Source organism: Scyliorhinus torazame, chromosome 13, assembly GCF_047496885.1.
Source record: "Scyliorhinus torazame isolate Kashiwa2021f chromosome 13, sScyTor2.1, whole genome shotgun sequence".
NCBI lineage: Eukaryota > Metazoa > Chordata > Chondrichthyes > Carcharhiniformes > Scyliorhinidae > Scyliorhinus > Scyliorhinus torazame.
The window spans coordinates 21002151-21020167 of record NC_092719.1 but is presented as its reverse complement, the minus strand read 5'-3'; the positions used below and the strand labels follow the sequence as shown (position 1 = coordinate 21020167).

General features: G+C 56.0%; 1 protein-coding gene across 3 annotated transcripts in view; it reads left to right on the top strand.

Annotated features, from left to right (window-relative positions):
* Nucleotides 1-5358: 5358 nt before the first annotated feature.
* cax1 (cation/H+ exchanger protein 1) overlaps nt 5359-18017 on the top strand; it is a 94075-nt gene continuing 81416 nt past the window's right edge. Inside the window, exon 1 of one of the 3 annotated variants that reach the window (XM_072471151.1) lies at nt 5359-5495. Coding sequence is in view for 2 of the 3 variants with exons in the window: in XM_072471150.1 (XP_072327251.1) it covers nt 5708-5771 (64 nt within the window). In the remaining variant the exon portion in view is untranslated. Of the gene's footprint in view, nt 5496-5615; nt 5772-18017 lie in introns of those variants that run through there. The other 2 variants (XM_072471150.1, XM_072471149.1) reach the window with 2 other exon arrangements.

Here is an 18017-nt window from a genome sequence, read left to right as displayed (position 1 = left end):
CCCTTGGTTTACGTGTCATTGTTTTTGCTCAAAAGTTTCCCATCAGTTTCCAGCATTTGATTTAAGCCGGCCCTAAACTGCACACAGCAAAGGGATATGTCTACATGTATCCGATGTAATAGAAGGAAGGGCAGCACAGTGGCGCAGTGGTTAGCACTGCTGCCTCACGGTGTCTAGGTCCCAGGTTCGATCCCGGCTCTGGGACACTGTCCATGGGGAGTTTGCACATTCTCCTCGTGTTTGCGTGGGTTTCGCCCCCACAACCCAAAGATTTGCAGGGTAGGTGGATTGGCCACGCTAAATTGTCCCTTAATTGGAAAAATGAATTGGGTACTCTAAATTTATATTTAAAAAAAGATGTAACAGAAGGACAAGCAACACTGGCGAACAACTGCTTGGGTGGCATGGTAGCACCGTGGTTAGCACTGTTGCTTCACATCGCCAGGGTCCCAGGTTTGATTCTTGGTGCGGGTCACTGTCTGCAGAGTCTGTACGTTCTCCCTGTGTCTACGTGGGTTTCCTCCCACAAGTCCCGAAAGACGTGCTGTTAGGTGAATTGGATATTCTGAATTCTCCCTTTGTACCCGAACAGGTGCCGGAATGTGGCGACTAGGGGCTTTTCACTAACTTCATTGCAGTGTTAATGTAAGCCTACTTGTGACAATAAAGATTATTATCAATAATATATTGTTAAACAGGAATTGAAGAAGCTGTTGGAGAGATGCTGGGGAAGAAGAATGAATACTTCTCATCTGGTTTAGTATGGAGTGATGGATTTAGACCATCAACATTCCGGAAGCAGAATTCATAGAATTGCTATGGTGCTGAAGGAGGCCATTTGGGCAGCACGGTAGCACAAGTGGCTAGCACTGTGGCTTCACAGCACCAGGGTCCCAGGTTCGATCCCCTCCGGGTCACTGTCTGTGAGGAGTCTACATGTTCTCCCCGTGTCTGCGTGGGCTTCCTCCGGGTGCTCTGGTTTCCTCCCACAGTCCAAAGATGTGCAGGTTAGGTGGATTGGCCATGCTAAATTGCTCTTAGTGTCCAAAAAGGTTAGGAGGGGTTATGTTACTGGGATAGGGTGGAAGTGAGGGCTTAAGTGGGTCGGTGCAGACTCAATGGGCCGAATGGTCTTCTATGTTTGAGTCTGCACCGATCCTCTGAAAGCATGCTGCTTAGGCCCATGTCCCCACCCCATAACCCCGTGCATTGATCTATTGCCAATCCACCTAACCTGCACATCTTTGGACTGTGGGAGGAAACCGGAGCACCTGGAGGAAACTCACACAGACGGGGAGAACGTGCAAACTCCACACAGACAGTTGCCCAAGGCTGGAATCAAACCCAGATCCCTGGTGGTATGAGGCAGCGGTGCTGACCACTGTGTCACCCTCTTCCTGTTTTACACTCCTCTCGAGTGTCGGCTCTCTGCTGGAGTGTACAGTTCTTGGTGAGTGAAACACCGAAACAGTAATTGGTCCATGTGGTTGCTGTTCATGTATGAGCTTGACTGAATGTCAACAGACTTGGGCACCCAGCAGATCCTGATCCTATCTCCTTGTGAGAATTGCTGGGCAATAATTGAGAACAGGATATTTGGATGATTTTGTAACAGAACCTGTGAACTCCAGTAGGCGAGAGTTTAATGGGGATAAAATTAGAATGATTTCACTACAGAAGCGTGGCCTGTTGAATCTGTGCCCAGTATTCGGGAAGAGCAATTTAGTTAGTTTCACTCCTCTAAGTTCCTAAAAGCCAGCAAATGTTTGTTTCTTTAGCTGCTTATCCAATTCCCTTTTAAAAGCCACAGTCGAATCGATCTCCACCATCCTTACTGTGCGTTCCTGATCATAGCCACTCGCTGTGTAAAAATGTATCGGCTTACAATACACCCACCAGTCTAGTAGGGTTTGAAACCACAAATTACTGACTAGGTGGTGGAAGTGCCAGCAATAAAGATAGCTGGTACTTCGTCTAGAAAGTGAGAAAACGGGTAAGGGATCAATATACAAAGGTGTGTTTATATAGTCTACAGCACAGAACTGGCCCTTCGGCACATCGGTCAAAAACAACTGCCTAACTATTCTAATCCCATTTTCAATCATTTGACCCATAACCTTGCATGCCTTTGGATCGCAAGTGCACATCTAAATACTTTTTAAATGTTATGAGGGTCTTTGCCTCCACCACTCTCAGGCAATGAGCACCAAACTCCTACCACCCTCTGGATGAAAAGGCTATTCCTCACATCATCTCTTAACCTCCTGGCCTCTTACCGAAAATCTATGCCCCTTGGTCATTGATCCCTCCATCAAGGGGAAATGTTTATTTCTGTTTATCTATGCCCCTCTTAATTTAATATATATCTCAATCATGTCCTCCCTCAGTCTCCTCTGCTCCAAGAAAAATAATGCAAGTATCAAGTATATCAAATCTCTTTATGACTAAAACTCTCCAGCCCAGGCAACATCCTGGTAAATCTCTGCACCCTTTCCAGTGCTAGCATATCCCTTCTATAATGTGAATTTCAGAACCACTCAATACTCTAGCTGTGGCCTAACCAATGATGTATAGAGTTCCAGCATAACCTCCCTACTCGTAAACACTTGTGCCTTGGCTAATAAAGACAAGTGTACCATATGCTGTTGCAACCACTATCCATCTGCTCTGCTACCTTAGGGGATTTGGATTTGATTTATTGTCACGTGCCCCAAGGTGCAGTGAAAAGTATTGTTCTGTGTACAGTCCAGCCAGATTGTTCCATACATTAGCATATGGAATACAGTACTACTCAGTAGAGAAGATGTGTAAAGAGATCAGTTCAGTCCATAAGAGGAACATCCAGGAGTCTGGTACTGCGAGGAAGAAGCTGTCAATGAACCTGTTAGTGCGTGTTCTCAGACTTTTGTATCTCCTGCCCAATGGAAGAGGGAATAAACTTGGTGGGAGGGATCTTTGATTATTCTGCCTGCTTTCCCAAGGTGGCAGAAGGTGTAGATGGTCAATGGATGATCCGGTGTACATGCACACCAAGGTCCTTTTATCATGTATTCACTTGCCTTGTTTGTCTGCCCAAGTACATCACCTCACACTAATGTACGGGCAGCATGGTAGCATAGTGGTTAGCACAATTGCTTCACAGCTCCAGGGTCCCAAGTTCGATTCCTGGCTTGGGTCACTGTGTTGAGTCTGCACGTTCTCCCCGTGTATGTGTGGGTTTCCTTCGGGTGCTCTGGTTTCCTCCCACAGTAAAAAGATGTGCAGGTTAGATGGATTGGCCATGCTAAATTGCCCTTAGTGTCCAAAATTGCCCTTCGTGTTGGGTGGGGTTACTGGGTTATGGGGATAGGGTGGAGGTGTGGGCTTGGGTAGGGTGCTCTTTCCAAGAGCCGGTGCAGACTCGATGGGCCGAATGGCTTCCTGCACTGTAAATTCTATGATCTTATCCAGATTGAATTCCATTTGACACTGATCAGCCCATTTGACCAGCCCGTCTGTAATCTTCTCGATATTTATACCCCACCAATTTTCATACTATGCACCCACCCTTCATTCATATCTAAATCATTTATATAAACCACAAACAGCAAGGACCCTCACCAACACTTTTTTAAAATGTGTTCATGGGGGACGTCGCAGGCTGCACCAGCATTTATTGCCCATCCCTAATTGCCCTTGAGGGGGCAGTGAGTCAATCACATTGCTGTGGATCTGGAGTCACATGTCGGCCAGGTAAGTATAACTGATTTCCTTCCCTAAAGGACATTAGTAAACCAGATGGGTTTTTACAACAGCAATGCCAGATTTTTATTGAATTCAAATGTCACCATCTGCAATGGCGGGATTTGAACCTGGGACCCCATAGTAGTTCTCTGGATTACTAGTCCAGTGACAATACCACTGCCGGACTTCACTGCAGGACTCCACTGGACCCAGTCTTCCAGTTGGAAAAACACCCCTTCGGCAGTCACCCTCTGCTTCCTGCCACTCAGCCAATTTTGGATCCAATTTTCCAAATTCCCTTGGATCCCATAGGCTCTTACGTTGCTATTTTAACTTCTATCTTGATTTAATCATATAATTCATTTTATTATCTTAAGTTTTAATGTGAAAGTGAATGATAAAGATGCTTTTAAGTTCCTTCAATGTGATTTCTTGGTGACATCGCTGTTGCCACAAGCTAGGAGAGCCCCATGACTTGGCACCAGACTTGCTGAAGAGATAGAAGTCTATATCACATGCGGGCAGCTTTCTACGAGATCAATGAAGGTTGCTTTACCATTACTACAAATCCGGGTCAATAGGAGCTTTCAAAAGGGAATTGGGTATATACTTGAAAAGGAAACATTGGCATGGGTGTGGGCAATGAGAAGAAAGGTGGAACTGGTTGGACAGATCATTCAAAGAGCAAACACGTTGGGTCAAATGGCCTCCTGTGCTGTATGATGGATCATACAATGGCACAATGGGTGGCACAGTGGTTAGCACTGCTGCTTCACAGCACCAGGGATCCAGGTTCAATTCCGGCCTTGGGTGACAGTGGAGTTTGCACTTTCTCCCCTTGTTCCTGTTTCCTCCCTGTGCTCTGGTTTCTTCCCACAGTCCAAAGATGCACAAAGATGTGATTAGGGCAGCATGGTGGTGCAGTGGGTTAGCCCTGTTGCCTCACGGCGCCGAGGTCCCATGTTCGATCCCGGCTCTGGGTCACTGTCCGTGTGGCGTTTGCACATTCTCCCCGTGTTTGCGTGGGTTTCACCCCCACAACCCAAAAGATGTGGGCTGGCCATGCCAAATTGGCCCTTAATTGGAAAAAATGAATTGGGTACTCTAAATTTTTTTTTAAAATGTGCAGATTAGGCAGATCGGCTGTGCTGAAGGATTGCCCCTTCCTGTCCAGGGATGTGCAGGTTAGAAGGGGGTTACGGGCAGTGAGCTAGGGTGCTCTTTCAGAAGGTTGGTGCAGACTCGATGGGCCGAATGGCTTCCTGCACTGATTCTATGACGTAGGCAGTGTCATTATAAATACGGACATAGAAACTTGTAATGAAAATGACCCCAGGAAGTTGCCTGGATTTTTAATGTTTTTTAAGATTCCGCGTGTCATTATTATTTTCAGCTTGCATGTATTAAAATAAAGAGTGATCTCCTTTTCCCTACGGAAAGAAAGCACACCTCCCTCCCTCCCTCTCTCCCAGTCTGCTGCTGCTGGTCCGCCTGCGTTGTCTTTCTGTTTCAACTTTAGATTTCCAGCTTCCTTTATTTGATCGCAGCAAAGAAAGTTTTTTTTTTTGCAGGGAGGCTTAACGATTTCCAAGTACATTAATAATGAAAGAAAAAAAGAGAATTATGGGCCACGACTGGGGTAGAAGTAGCGGGGCTGGAATGTTGCCGTCTGTCTGACTCCCTCGGAAACAGGTGGTAGGGAGGAGACTACGACCCCCGGCAGGCACCGCGCGCAGGGGAGGACTACAACGCCCAGGACGCATCGCGAGGAGGTGAGTGGGAAGACTGCAGCTCCCATGACGCATCGCGCCGACGCACCACAGCGGACTACATCTCCCGGGAGGCTTGGCGGCGGGGTGGAGTCCACACACGCGCGGTGTCTATAAATGTGGGGAGGGGGCGGGGAACTGGCAGGTGCTGCGGTCGAGCGTCTCTTTCGCCCACTCTCCGCGCGCACACAGAGAGCAGCACCGGCACCTCAGCCATGTCGGAGATAGAGCCCGAGTCCGAGCCCGGCCTGCGGAGGCGGAGCACCCAGGAAGCCCTCAGTAAGGAGCAGCAATGAAACGTTGTGTCGCCGGCAGCGCTCGGTCGGGGGGTGGTGGTCAGTGTCCGTGTTGGGACCCGGTGTCCTTCACCTGACAAGGTTGCTGCAGGCTACCCCCCCCCCCCCCCCGCCCCGAATAGTTTGAAGCGGGGAGTGGGAGCAGTCTCTGGGTTTCTTAGGGGCAGGAGGTGGGCAGGATGCCCAGAATAACAAGCGCTGTTACCAGGGAGTTAGCGAAATGCTGGGGTGCAGAAGCCAATGTTGCTGTGAGGTGGAATGAGCTGACTGCAGCAGGGGTGACGGAAGCAGATTCTTTAAAAGGGGGGTTGGATGAACTTTATAAGTGGAAGCTTTCCTCAGGGCTTTGGGGAAAGGGTAAGGATTAATTGGGCAGCTTTTCGGAGCCACTGTGGATTGAATTGATTCCTTCTGTGCTGTCGGTTATAACAGCCCTTCATTGTAATAGTGTTTAATGTTAATCAGTGTTAACTCCCATTCCCGCTGTCTTCAACGGCTTGTCCTGGCCACAGCGATATATATAACACTTCAGATTTTGTTTAAGTTGCTGAGTGTGGCTTTGTTTAGCTGGTTTAGATCTGCTGTTTATACTAAGATGCTGAATCCTTTGCAGATTGAGTGATGCTGGCATTTTAATAGGTTTGGAAACAACTTGGGATTTTTCTTTGGGTTGGGTGACTGCAAAAACATCTCTTTTTTTCAGGCTGTTTTTCATTTGGATTAGTACTGTATGCAATGCCGTTTGAGTCCATACATAGTAATAAGCAACGTGCAAATGTGCTGCTTGTTTTTGGCTTATTCTGCTGCCAGCATTTCACCCTTTATTGCATAATTCAACCATAATGTGAGTTTGGTGAGTTCTGCATATGTAAATATGCTACCCCATGCCTGTGACAGATGAACCACCAAATACCTGAAGGAGAACATTTGGCCCATTGGGTCTGCACCAACCCTGTGAAAGAGCACCCCGCCTAGGCCCATTCCCCTACCCTATCCCTGTAAACTTAACTGAGACCTGCACATCTTGGATTCTAGGAGAAAAATGGAGCATGCGGAGGAAACTCACACAGATAGTCACCCAGTACTTGGTCCTGCGAGGCAGCAGTGTATGAGCACTTTCCTGTTTGATTCCACTGAAATCTTGGTGACATATATTTGTTACAGTTTATTCCCTCCTTCCATAACAAGCAGTGATGTGGCTACATGCTGAGTGATGTTTGGGCGGCATGCTTTGTGGGAGAGGAAAGTTGCCCTCCAACATTCCAGGCCTATATTAGTTCCTGGGTCACTCCTTCAAAGTTTGTCTGTATATCCAAATCCCTCCATGGCCTCCTGTCTCCCTGTTTCTGTAACCTATAATCCTTTTAATAACGGTGCATTCTTTCTGTTCTAGGCTCTTTCATTGTTACTGACTTTCTTCACCTCATTTCGTAGACATACTTTCGACTGGCTAAATCTGAGCCCTGGAATTTTCTTTTTCTCTCTCTCTCTCTCTCCGCCCTCCTCTCGCCCGTTCTCTCTCCTTCTCCCCCCCCCCCCCCCCCCCCCCCCCGCCATATTAAGCTTTCAATCACCTGACCTCCTTTAGCACTTGTGAAATGCTTTAACGTTTTGCTTCATTATAGGCACTATGCATGTTATGAGGAAGGAAGTGTTCAACTGTTAGCCTTTTTATCTTGGTTGTAAAGGAGCACCATCATTGTATCTGGGTAAATGTCAAATTACCTCCAACAATTTGGGGAGATCCCTTTATTTACCAATGGACTTGTATTAACTCGTGCCTTGAATGGGCACAGAAATCTGTTGTTGGGAAATTTATTTGCTTTAATTTAATCTTCTGCTCAATCTTCTTTTCCCTGTACATTTGTGGGATAGAATCTTGATGCAGGAGACCATTCAGCCCCAAAGTCTTTAACCATAAAGATTATATTGAAGTGTCAAATACATAAGTACCTATATTTTTATTCCAAAACATTCTGATTATAATACAAACAATTCGTTTCTCTTAAACAAAGTAATAATAACCCTAAAGCCCCCCCTGCCCCTTTCTAGCTACTCTCGGTTGCTGGCCACGTACAAGTCTTTACAGAAGATGATAAATGGCTTCCACCTTCCTCTGACCCTCTAATGACAAGTCCCCCAACCACAGTGGCCCTGGGTGGTGCCGATTGACTTCCATCCAAGCAGGACTCTCCGCCAGGACATCAGGCTTCTCTCTCCTCCAGGAGTGCTGGCGAAGATTGTCACCAATGGGCAAGGCTGACGTCCACTATCTCCAACGGTCTTGAAAAAGGAGACCAAAACAACTTCACCGGCCCCCTTATCACTCACACCAGCCCTCTATTCCAGGGAAGAACCCACTCATGCACGCTAAGTGCACACAGTTTAGTAGTTCACTGGATCAGGCTCAGCCTGCCACAAGAGGTGGAATTCACCCTGTGCAAAATCTAACACTCTCCCCCTCCTTCCAAGTCCAGTTTCCCCTTCCACATCCCTTTTACTGTCTCCAACGGTTCTTTCCCTGTCTCCAACCACACATATATTTGATATCTTCCCTATCTCATCTAGAGCTAGGGTCTTGTCCAGAAGTGTACATCCCGATAGCCGAGGGAGTGAAAACTGTTTCTTACGAACAAAAGTTTTTAAGTATATGCAGGTGCAAAACAAACTCCGTTGGTTGAAATTTCTCCTCCATTCCCGCAAACTTACCCTCCACAAACAAATCCCTGAGCCTCTCGGCCACCTCCCTCTTCCAAATCTTATGCATTGCATCCATCCCAGACACACACAGCTATGGTTCTCACAGATTAGTGAAAACGCTGCCTAGATTGCTTCCAAATTCTTAGACGCCACCACCACCGGGCTCATAGAAAGCCTGGCCGGAGAGAACGGAAGAGAAGCCGTAATCAGTGCCCTTGGACACAAAGCTACACAGGAAGCCTTGTCAATCCACCCTCATTTACCTGGATGTTCGGTGCCCTGTAATGGAAAGTCAAATTCGGTAGCACCAGCTCCCTTTGCAGGAAGGATCTTTGAATCCGGGGAGTTTTACTCGTTCAGATAAAAGCCGAGGCTTTGATGAGTCATCCACACTTGAAATGTTAGCTCCCTTCTCTCTCCACAGATGCTGTCAGGCCTGCTGAGATTGTCCAGTATTTTCTGTTTTTGTTTCAAAGGCCAAGCTTATTAACCCAACGAAAAAGAGTTTGGGAGGTGCGGGAGACACTAGAACGCAAATAGGAACTTTGGTAGAATGTTCATTTTGACTGTCTGCACTCCCTGCCAGGGACAATGGGAGGGCATGCCACCTCACTGTAGAAGCCAGGTATTTCGAATACAACTAGTACAGGTAAAAGATAGCTGTTTAAGCATAAATATTAAGCCCCAGTTTTAAATACCCATTTATACAGCATAATTCACTTTTACTGAGGTCCGTTGTTCTGGCAAATGCATATTTTCAAAGTCAGTGTGACATTAAAACAGCACAGTTGCAAGACAATTTGACATTGCTTGTGCTAATTGTCAAGGACAATGAATACCATAGCAACATGAAGGCACCATTGTCCACAATGCAGATAACAGCTAAGCTCGCTTAAAACCAGTCTATTGCTGGTAAAGATTAGCAGAATATCACATTCCATAACATGTAGACATGAAACAATTAAAAGCTGATGTTGCACATTGAAGATGGACGGCTTGCCATCAAATCAAATGTGTTTGAGTCTAACCCAAACCAATTAGGATTATATTGGGGTGTGATTAGATGATTTAAGACAGATATGAAAGTGTATAACTGAAAAGTTTCTTCCCGCCATTTTAGTTTTGTCTTTTGGGGGTTCTGTTAGTCTGTCAGTGATGTAGTGTACTTTTGACTTTGAGTTTGCGTTTAGCTGAAGATTAGCTCTCTCTCTCTTTTCATGTTTCATTGCCAGCAAAGTGCTACTGGTAACCGAATAGCCGAAATTATATAAATTCCTTCAACTTTACACAGTCGAATAATACTAGGAATCCAACAACTTGGCATAGTCCAGAAATATTACAAATCTTACAACTTGTCGTATTGCGCCAGGACTTTGATTCGTCAACTAAGCTTCCCCCAAACTTGGCATAGTTCGGCAGGTTAACAATCCTATCAAATACAGATTTCTACACTCACCCCCTCAAACTGGCCAGGTTTTATGCAGCAATGCCCACTCATGAGCCACCTGAATCCCTAAACTGCATCATGGCCTCTCCAAATCCACCTCCTTCCCCAGGTGATTCACTGGGAAGATTTTGCTCTTGCTCACATTTAATTTGTACTCTGAGGAGGACCCATACTTCCTCAATAGCTCCATTATGCTCCCCACGCTAGAGAGAGGATCTGAAACATATAACAGCAGGTTGTCTTAAGGGACACCCTGTGCTCCTTGGCCCCCTCTCCATAACCCCTCCGCATGATGCTCTAAGCATGATGACCAATGGCCAGCGCAAACAACAGGGACAGCAGGCATCCCTGCCTTGGGCCCCTATACAACCGGAAGTACCCTGAACTCAACTGTGTTGGTCCGATGCTAGCTGTGGGGGCACTATACAGCAGTCTGACCCAGGAGATCAATGTTGGCCGAAACCCAAATCACCCCAAAGTTTCAAAGAGCGACTTCTCTGCATCCATGAAGATTGCCTCTGGGATTTTCCCAGATGCCCTGCTACTCGATCACTTTGGACAGGTCCTCCAACATCGGCAGTCTTCGCTTCTAATATAATCTTTATTGTCACAAGTAGGCTTACATTAACAATGAAGTTACTGTGAAAAGTCCCTAGCCGCCACATTCCGTCGTCTGTTCGGGTACACCGAGGGAAAATTCAGAACGTCCAAATTACCTAACAGCCCGTCTTTTGGGACTTGTGGGATGAAACCGGAGCACCCAGAGGAAACCCAGGCAGACGCAGGTAGAACGTGCAGACTCTTTTATAGACAGTGACCCAAGCCAGGAATCGAGCCTGGGACCTGTGGGATCTGAGGTTATGAGCTGTGAAGCAACAGTGCTGACCATTGTGCGTTCTTGAATTTTCCCGTGAGGAGTTCCACTAACTTCTGCGTGGTCAGGTGGCACGGTGGTTCAGTGGTTAGCACTGCTGCCTCACTGCGCTGAGGACCCAGGCTCGATCCCGAATGCATATAGTATAGATAATGCCAGAATGTTGGAACTTTCCCAACAGTGAAACACCAATGCCAGTTGCATCTGACTCCTAGAAAGGGCTGTGTGTAAGTCTTTGGGTCTATTTCTGTGCCTTGATCTTTGGAGCACAATGGCTGAACATTTTAAATGGTGCTTTGGCAGATGTCCAAATTGCATAGTCTTGGTGCAGCTTGGAATATACCGAATAGTCCAAGTCGCTTAACTAATACAACATTTTTCACTAAATTTCCAGTTTGCTTGTAATTCCAAGTTCTTGACATAATCGAATGAGTGCAAGTACAATTTTGATTTTGCCCAGGAGTGGATTCAGCACTTCACTCTTTCCATGTGAAATGGTGCTTCAAATGGCTATTTGCTGTATGTATGCAGTTGTACTGTTGTGATGTCATTGGGACGCCACTATGAACTTGATCGCACTTATCAATATAGCTGCAAAATTTTTTTTTTTAGAAATCTTGGCCAAACTTGTTTAGAAGGTAATTCAATTCAGCACATCCCTAGGACACTCCAATGAATTCACATTTTTCTGTTTAGTTTTTAATGACGTGCCGATCTCTGCAGGAAATGCAACGAGCACGCTCTAGTCTTTCTCTCATTCCGACATCCTATCACAACCTCCGATCCCAAATTTAGTTTCGGATGTTTCCTGCACTTCAATCAAGCACGTATCCTGAGGATCAGAATCCTAAACCCATATTAAAATCACTACAAAGTATAAGAATGTATTTGGGGGCACCTTTGCCACATGGACTGCAGTGATTCAAGAGGCAGTGATGGGGCAGCTGGAAATGAACAGTAAATACAGGTCTTGCCACAGTTTGGGAATGAAGGATTTTTTTGTTGCTGGTGACTGTCAACGCTCGCTGCTGTCTGCCAAGCATTCCAACTTTTTTTTTATTTGGTTACTGGCAGTCTGCAAGATTGTTAAATTTGCAAGAAAAGAAATAGATAAACTGACCTCTGGCCGAGGTATTAGTCACTGCACATGATGTTTCAACTGTTTTGAAATACATAGCATGTGCAAAGGGCAAACAGGCCAATGTTTTGGCTCTGATTGTTTTAAGCGCAGGTTTGTATGACAGGATAGATTTCCCCCTTTGTGGTTTTCAAAACCTGAGTTTCAATAACGGCAATGTAGGAGTTCAAAAATAGATATTCCTCCTTTCTAATCTCAACTACGATACTTGAGGATAAGAACAATAGTGGATTGTTTGTATCAAACTCTGGCGGTGCTGTACAGTTAGCTGAGAATGGGCAACATAAAATTACGGAAACTCTGTAAACAAGTATCAAAGGTCAAGGATATATTTTGCACCCTTTTCTTCCACTGCAAATCCTTCTAGCGCTGGAGGACAGACGGTTACACTATTGAGACTGAAAACAAACTTGCCTATAAATTGTCATTCCTCGTTTCATTTACTTGGGTATGGGGCCTGAATTCATTGTACAAGTGGGAACTCTTAAAGTTTGGGTGAGTTGTTAGATATGGTCGGGGGCTTGAAATCAATGGATGATTCTGGGTTTTTAGTGTTATAGGGTGGTACAGTGGTTAGCAATGTTGCCCCATGGCCCCAAGGACCCAGGCTCGATCCTGGCCCCGGGTCACTGTCCATGTGGAGTTTGCACATTGTCCCTGTGTCTGTGTAGGTCTCTTCCTCCTCCTCCTCCTCCTCTTTTCCCCCCCCCCCCCAACACACACACCACACACACACACCACACACACACACCACACACACACACCACACACCACACACCACACACACACACCACACACCACACCACACCCACACACCCCCCCCACACACCCCACCCCCCACCACACCCCCCCCCACCACCCCCCCCCCCACCCCCACACCCCCCCCACACACCCCCCCCACACACCCCCCCCCCACACACCCCCCCCACACACCCCCCCCACACACCCCCCCCACACACCCCCCCCACACACCCCCCCCCACACACCCCCCCCCCACACACCCCCCCCACACCCCCCCCCCACACACCCCCCCCACACACCCCCCCCCACACACCCCCCCCCACACACCCCCCCCCCACACCCCCCCCACACCCCCCCCACACACCCCCCCCACACACCCCCCCCCACACCACCCCCCCCACACACCCCCCCCCACACACACCCCCCCCACACACCCCCCCCACACACCCCCCCCACACACACCCCCCCACACACACCCCCCCCCACCACCCCCCACACCCCCCCCCACACACCCCCCCACCACACACCCCCCCACACCCCCCCACCCCCCACACCACCCCCCCCACACACCCCCCCCACACCCCCACCCCCCCCCACACACCCCCCACACACACCCCCCCACACCACCCCCCACACACACCCCCCCACACACCCCCCACCCCCCCCCACACACACCCCCCCACACACACCCCCCACACACCCCCCCACACACCCCCCACACACACCCCCCACACCACCCCCCACACCCCCCCCACACCCCCCCACACACACCCCCCCCCACACACCCCCCCACCACCCCCCCCCCCCCCCACACACACCCCCCACACACACCCCCCCACCACACCCCCCCCACACACCCCCCCCACCCACCCCCCCCCACCCCCCCCCACACACCCCCCCCACACACCCCCCCCCCACACACCCCCCCACCCACCCCCCCCCACACCCCCCCCCCCCCCCCCACCACACCCCCCCCCCACACCCCCCCCCCCACACACCCCCCCCACACACCCCCCCCCCCACACCCCCCCCCCCCCCACACACCCCCCCCCACACACCCCCCCCCACACACCCCCCCCCCCCACCCCCCCCCCCCACACACCCCCCCCCACACACCCCCCCCCACACACCCCCCCCCACACACCCCCCCCACACACCCCCCCCACACACCCCCCCCCACACCCCCCCCCCACACCCCCCCCACACACCCCCCCCCCACACACCCCCCCCACACACCCCCCCCACACACCCCCCCCACACACCCCCCCCCACACACCCCCCCCCCACACCCCCCCCACACCCCCCCCCCACCACCCCCCCCACACCCCCCCCCCCACCACCCCCCCCACACACCCCCCCCCACACCCCCCCCCCCACACCCCCCCCCACACACCCCCCCCCCCCCCCCCCCCCACCCCCCCCCCCACACACCCCCCCCCCACACCCCCCCCCCACACACCCCCCCCCACACCCCCCCCCCCACACACCCCCCCCCACACACCCCCCCCCCCACACCCCCCCCCCCACACCCCCCCCCACACACCCCCCCCACACACCCCCCCCCACACCCCCCCCCCCACACACCCCCCCCACACACCCCCCCCACACACCCCCCCCCACACACCCCCCCCCACACCCCCCCCCCCCCCCCCCCCACCCCCCCCCCCCCCACACACCCCCCCCACACACCCCCCCCACACACCCCCCCCACACACCCCCCCCCACACCCCCCCCCACCCCCCCCCCCCCCCCCCACCCCCCCCCCCCCCCACCCCCCCCCCCCCCCCCCCACACACCCCCCCCCACACACCCCCCCCCACACCCCCCCCCCACACACCCCCCCCCACACACCCCCCCCCACCCACCCCCCCCACACACCCCCCCCCACACCACCCCCCCCACACACCCCCCCCCACACACCCCCCCCACACACCCCCCCCACACCCCCCCCCCCACACACCCCCCCCCACACCCCCCCCCCACACACCCCCCCCCACACACCCCCCCCCACACACCCCCCCCACACACCCCCCCCCACACACCCCCCCCCACACCCCCCCCACACACCCCCCCCCACACACCCCCCCCCCACACCCCCCCCCACACACCCCCCCCCCACACACCCCCCCCACACACCCCCCCCCACACCCCCCCCACCCCCCCCACACCCCCCCCCCACACCCCCCCCCCCACACCCCCCCCCCACACCCCCCCCCCACACCCCCCCCCCACACCCCCCCCCCACACCCCCCCCCCACACCCCCCCCCACACACCCCCCCCCACACACCCCCCCCCACACCCCCCCCACACCCCCCCCCCACACCCCCCCCCCCACACCCCCCCCCCACACCCCCCCCCCCCCCCCCCCACCCCCCCCCACACCCCCCCCCCCCACACCCCCCCCCCCACCCCCCCCCCACCACCCCCCCCACACACCCCCCCCCCCCCCCCCCACACACCCCCCCCCACCCACCCCCCCCCACACACCCCCCCCACACACCCCCCCCCCCACACCCCCCCCACACACCCCCCCCCACACACCCCCCCCACACACCCCCCCCACACACCCCCCCCACACACCCCCCCCACACACCCCCCCCCACACACCCCCCCCCACACACCCCCCCCCCACACACCCCCCCACACACCCCCCCCACCACCCCCCCCACACCCCCCCCCCCACCACCCCCCCCACACACCCCCCCCCACACCCCCCCCCCACACACCCCCCCCCCCACACCCCCCCCCACACCACCCCCCCCCCACACCCCCCCCCCACACCCCCCCCCACACACCCCCCCCCACACCCCCCCCCCACACACCCCCCCCCCCACCCCCCCCCACACCCCCCCCCCCACACCCCCCCCCCCCACACCCCCCCCCCCACACCCCCCCCCCACACCCCCCCCACACCCCCCCCCCACACCCCCCCCCCACACCCCCCCCCACACACCCCCCCCCACACACCCCCCCCACACACCCCCCCCCCACCACACCCCCCCCACACACCCCCCCCCACACACCCCCCCCACACACCCCCCCCCCACACACCCCCCCCACACACCCCCCCCACACACCCCCCCCACACACCCCCCCCCACACCCCCCCCCACACACCCCCCCCACACACCCCCCCCACACACCCCCCCCCACACACCCCCCCCCACACACCCCCCCCACACACCCCCCCCACACACCCCCCCCACACACCCCCCCCACACCCCCCCCCACACACCCCCCCCACACACCCCCCCCACACACCCCCCCCACACACCCCCCCCACCCCCCCCACACACCCCCCCCACACACCCCCCCCACACCCCCCCCCACACACCCCCCCCACACACCCCCCCCACACACCCCCCCCCACCCCCACCCCCCCCCCACACCCCCCCCCCACACCCCCCCCCCCCACACCCCCCCCACACACCCCCCCCCACACCCCCCCCCCACCCCCCCCCCACCCCCCCACACCCCCCCCCACACACCCCCCCCACACACCCCCCCCCCCACACCCCCCCCCACACCCCCCCCCACACCCCCCCCCACACCCCCCCCCCACACCCCCCCCCCCACACACCCCCCCCCACACACCCCCCCCACACACCCCCCCCCCACACCCCCCCCCCACACACCCCCCCCCACACCCCCCCCCCCCCCCCCCACACCCCCCCCCACACCCCCCCCCACACCCCCCCCCCCCACACCCCCCCCCCACACCCCCCCCACACCCCCCCCCCACACACCCCCCCCACACACCCCCCCCACACACCCCCCCCACACACCCCCCCCACACACCCCCCCCCACACACCCCCCCCACACACCCCCCCCCCACACACCCCCCCCACACACCCCCCCCACACACCCCCCCCCCACACCCCACACACCCCCCCACACACCCCCCCCACACACCCCCCCCACACACCCCCCCACACACCCCCCCCACACACCCCCCCCCCCCCCCACACACCCCCCCCACACCCCCCCCACACACCCCCCCCACACACCCCCCCACCACCCCCCCCCCCCCCCCCCCACCCCCCCCACCCCCCCCCACACACCCCCCCCACACACCCCCCCCACACACCCCCCCACACACCCCCCCACACACCCCCCCCACACACCCCCCCCACACACCCCCCCACACACCCCCCCACACACCCCCCCCACACACCCCCCCCACACACCCCCCCACACACCCCCCCCACACCCCCCCCACACACCCCCCCCACACACCCCACCCCCCCCACACACCCCCCCCACACACCCCCCCCCACACCCCCCCCACACACCCCCCCCACACACCCCCCCCCACACACCCCCCCCACACACCCCCACCCCACACACCCCCCCCACACACCCCCCCCACACACCCCCCCCCACACACCCCCCCCACACACCCCCCCCACACACCCCCCCACACACCCCCCCCACACACCCCCCCCACACACCCCCCCCACACACCCCCCCCACACCCCCCCCCACACACCCCCCCCACACACCCCCCCCACACACCCCCCCCACACACCCCCCCCACACACCCCCCCCACACACCCCCCCCACACACCCCCCCCACACACCCCCCCCACACACCCCCCCCACACACCCCCCCACACCCCCCACACACCCCCCCCACACACCCCCCCACACACCCCCCCCACACCCCCCCCACACACCCCCCCCCACACACCCCCCCCACACACCCCCCCCACACACCCCCCCCACACACCCCCCCACACACCCCCCCCACACACCCCCCCACACACCCCCCCCACACACCCCCCCACACACCCCCCCCACACACCCCCCCCACACACCCCCCCACACACCCCCCCCACACACCCCCCCCACACACCCCCCCACACACCCCCCCCACACACCCCCCCCACACACCCCCCCCACACACCCCCCCCACACACCCCCCCCACACACCCCCCCCACACACCCCCCCCACACACCCCCCCCACACACCCCCCCCACACACCCCCCCCACACACCCCCCCCACACACCCCCCCCACACACCCCCCCCACACACCCCCCCACACACCCCCCCCACACACCCCCCCCACACACCCCCCCCACACACCCCCCCCACACACCCCCCCCACACACCCCCCCACACACCCCCCCCACACACCCCCCCCACACACCCCCCCCACACACCCCCCCCACACACCCCCCCCACACACCCCCCCCACACACCCCCCCCACACACCCCCCCCACACACCCCCCCCACACACCCCCCCACACACCCCCCCCCACACACCCCCCCCACACACCCCCCCCCACACACCCCCCCCACACACCCCCCCCCACACACCCCCCC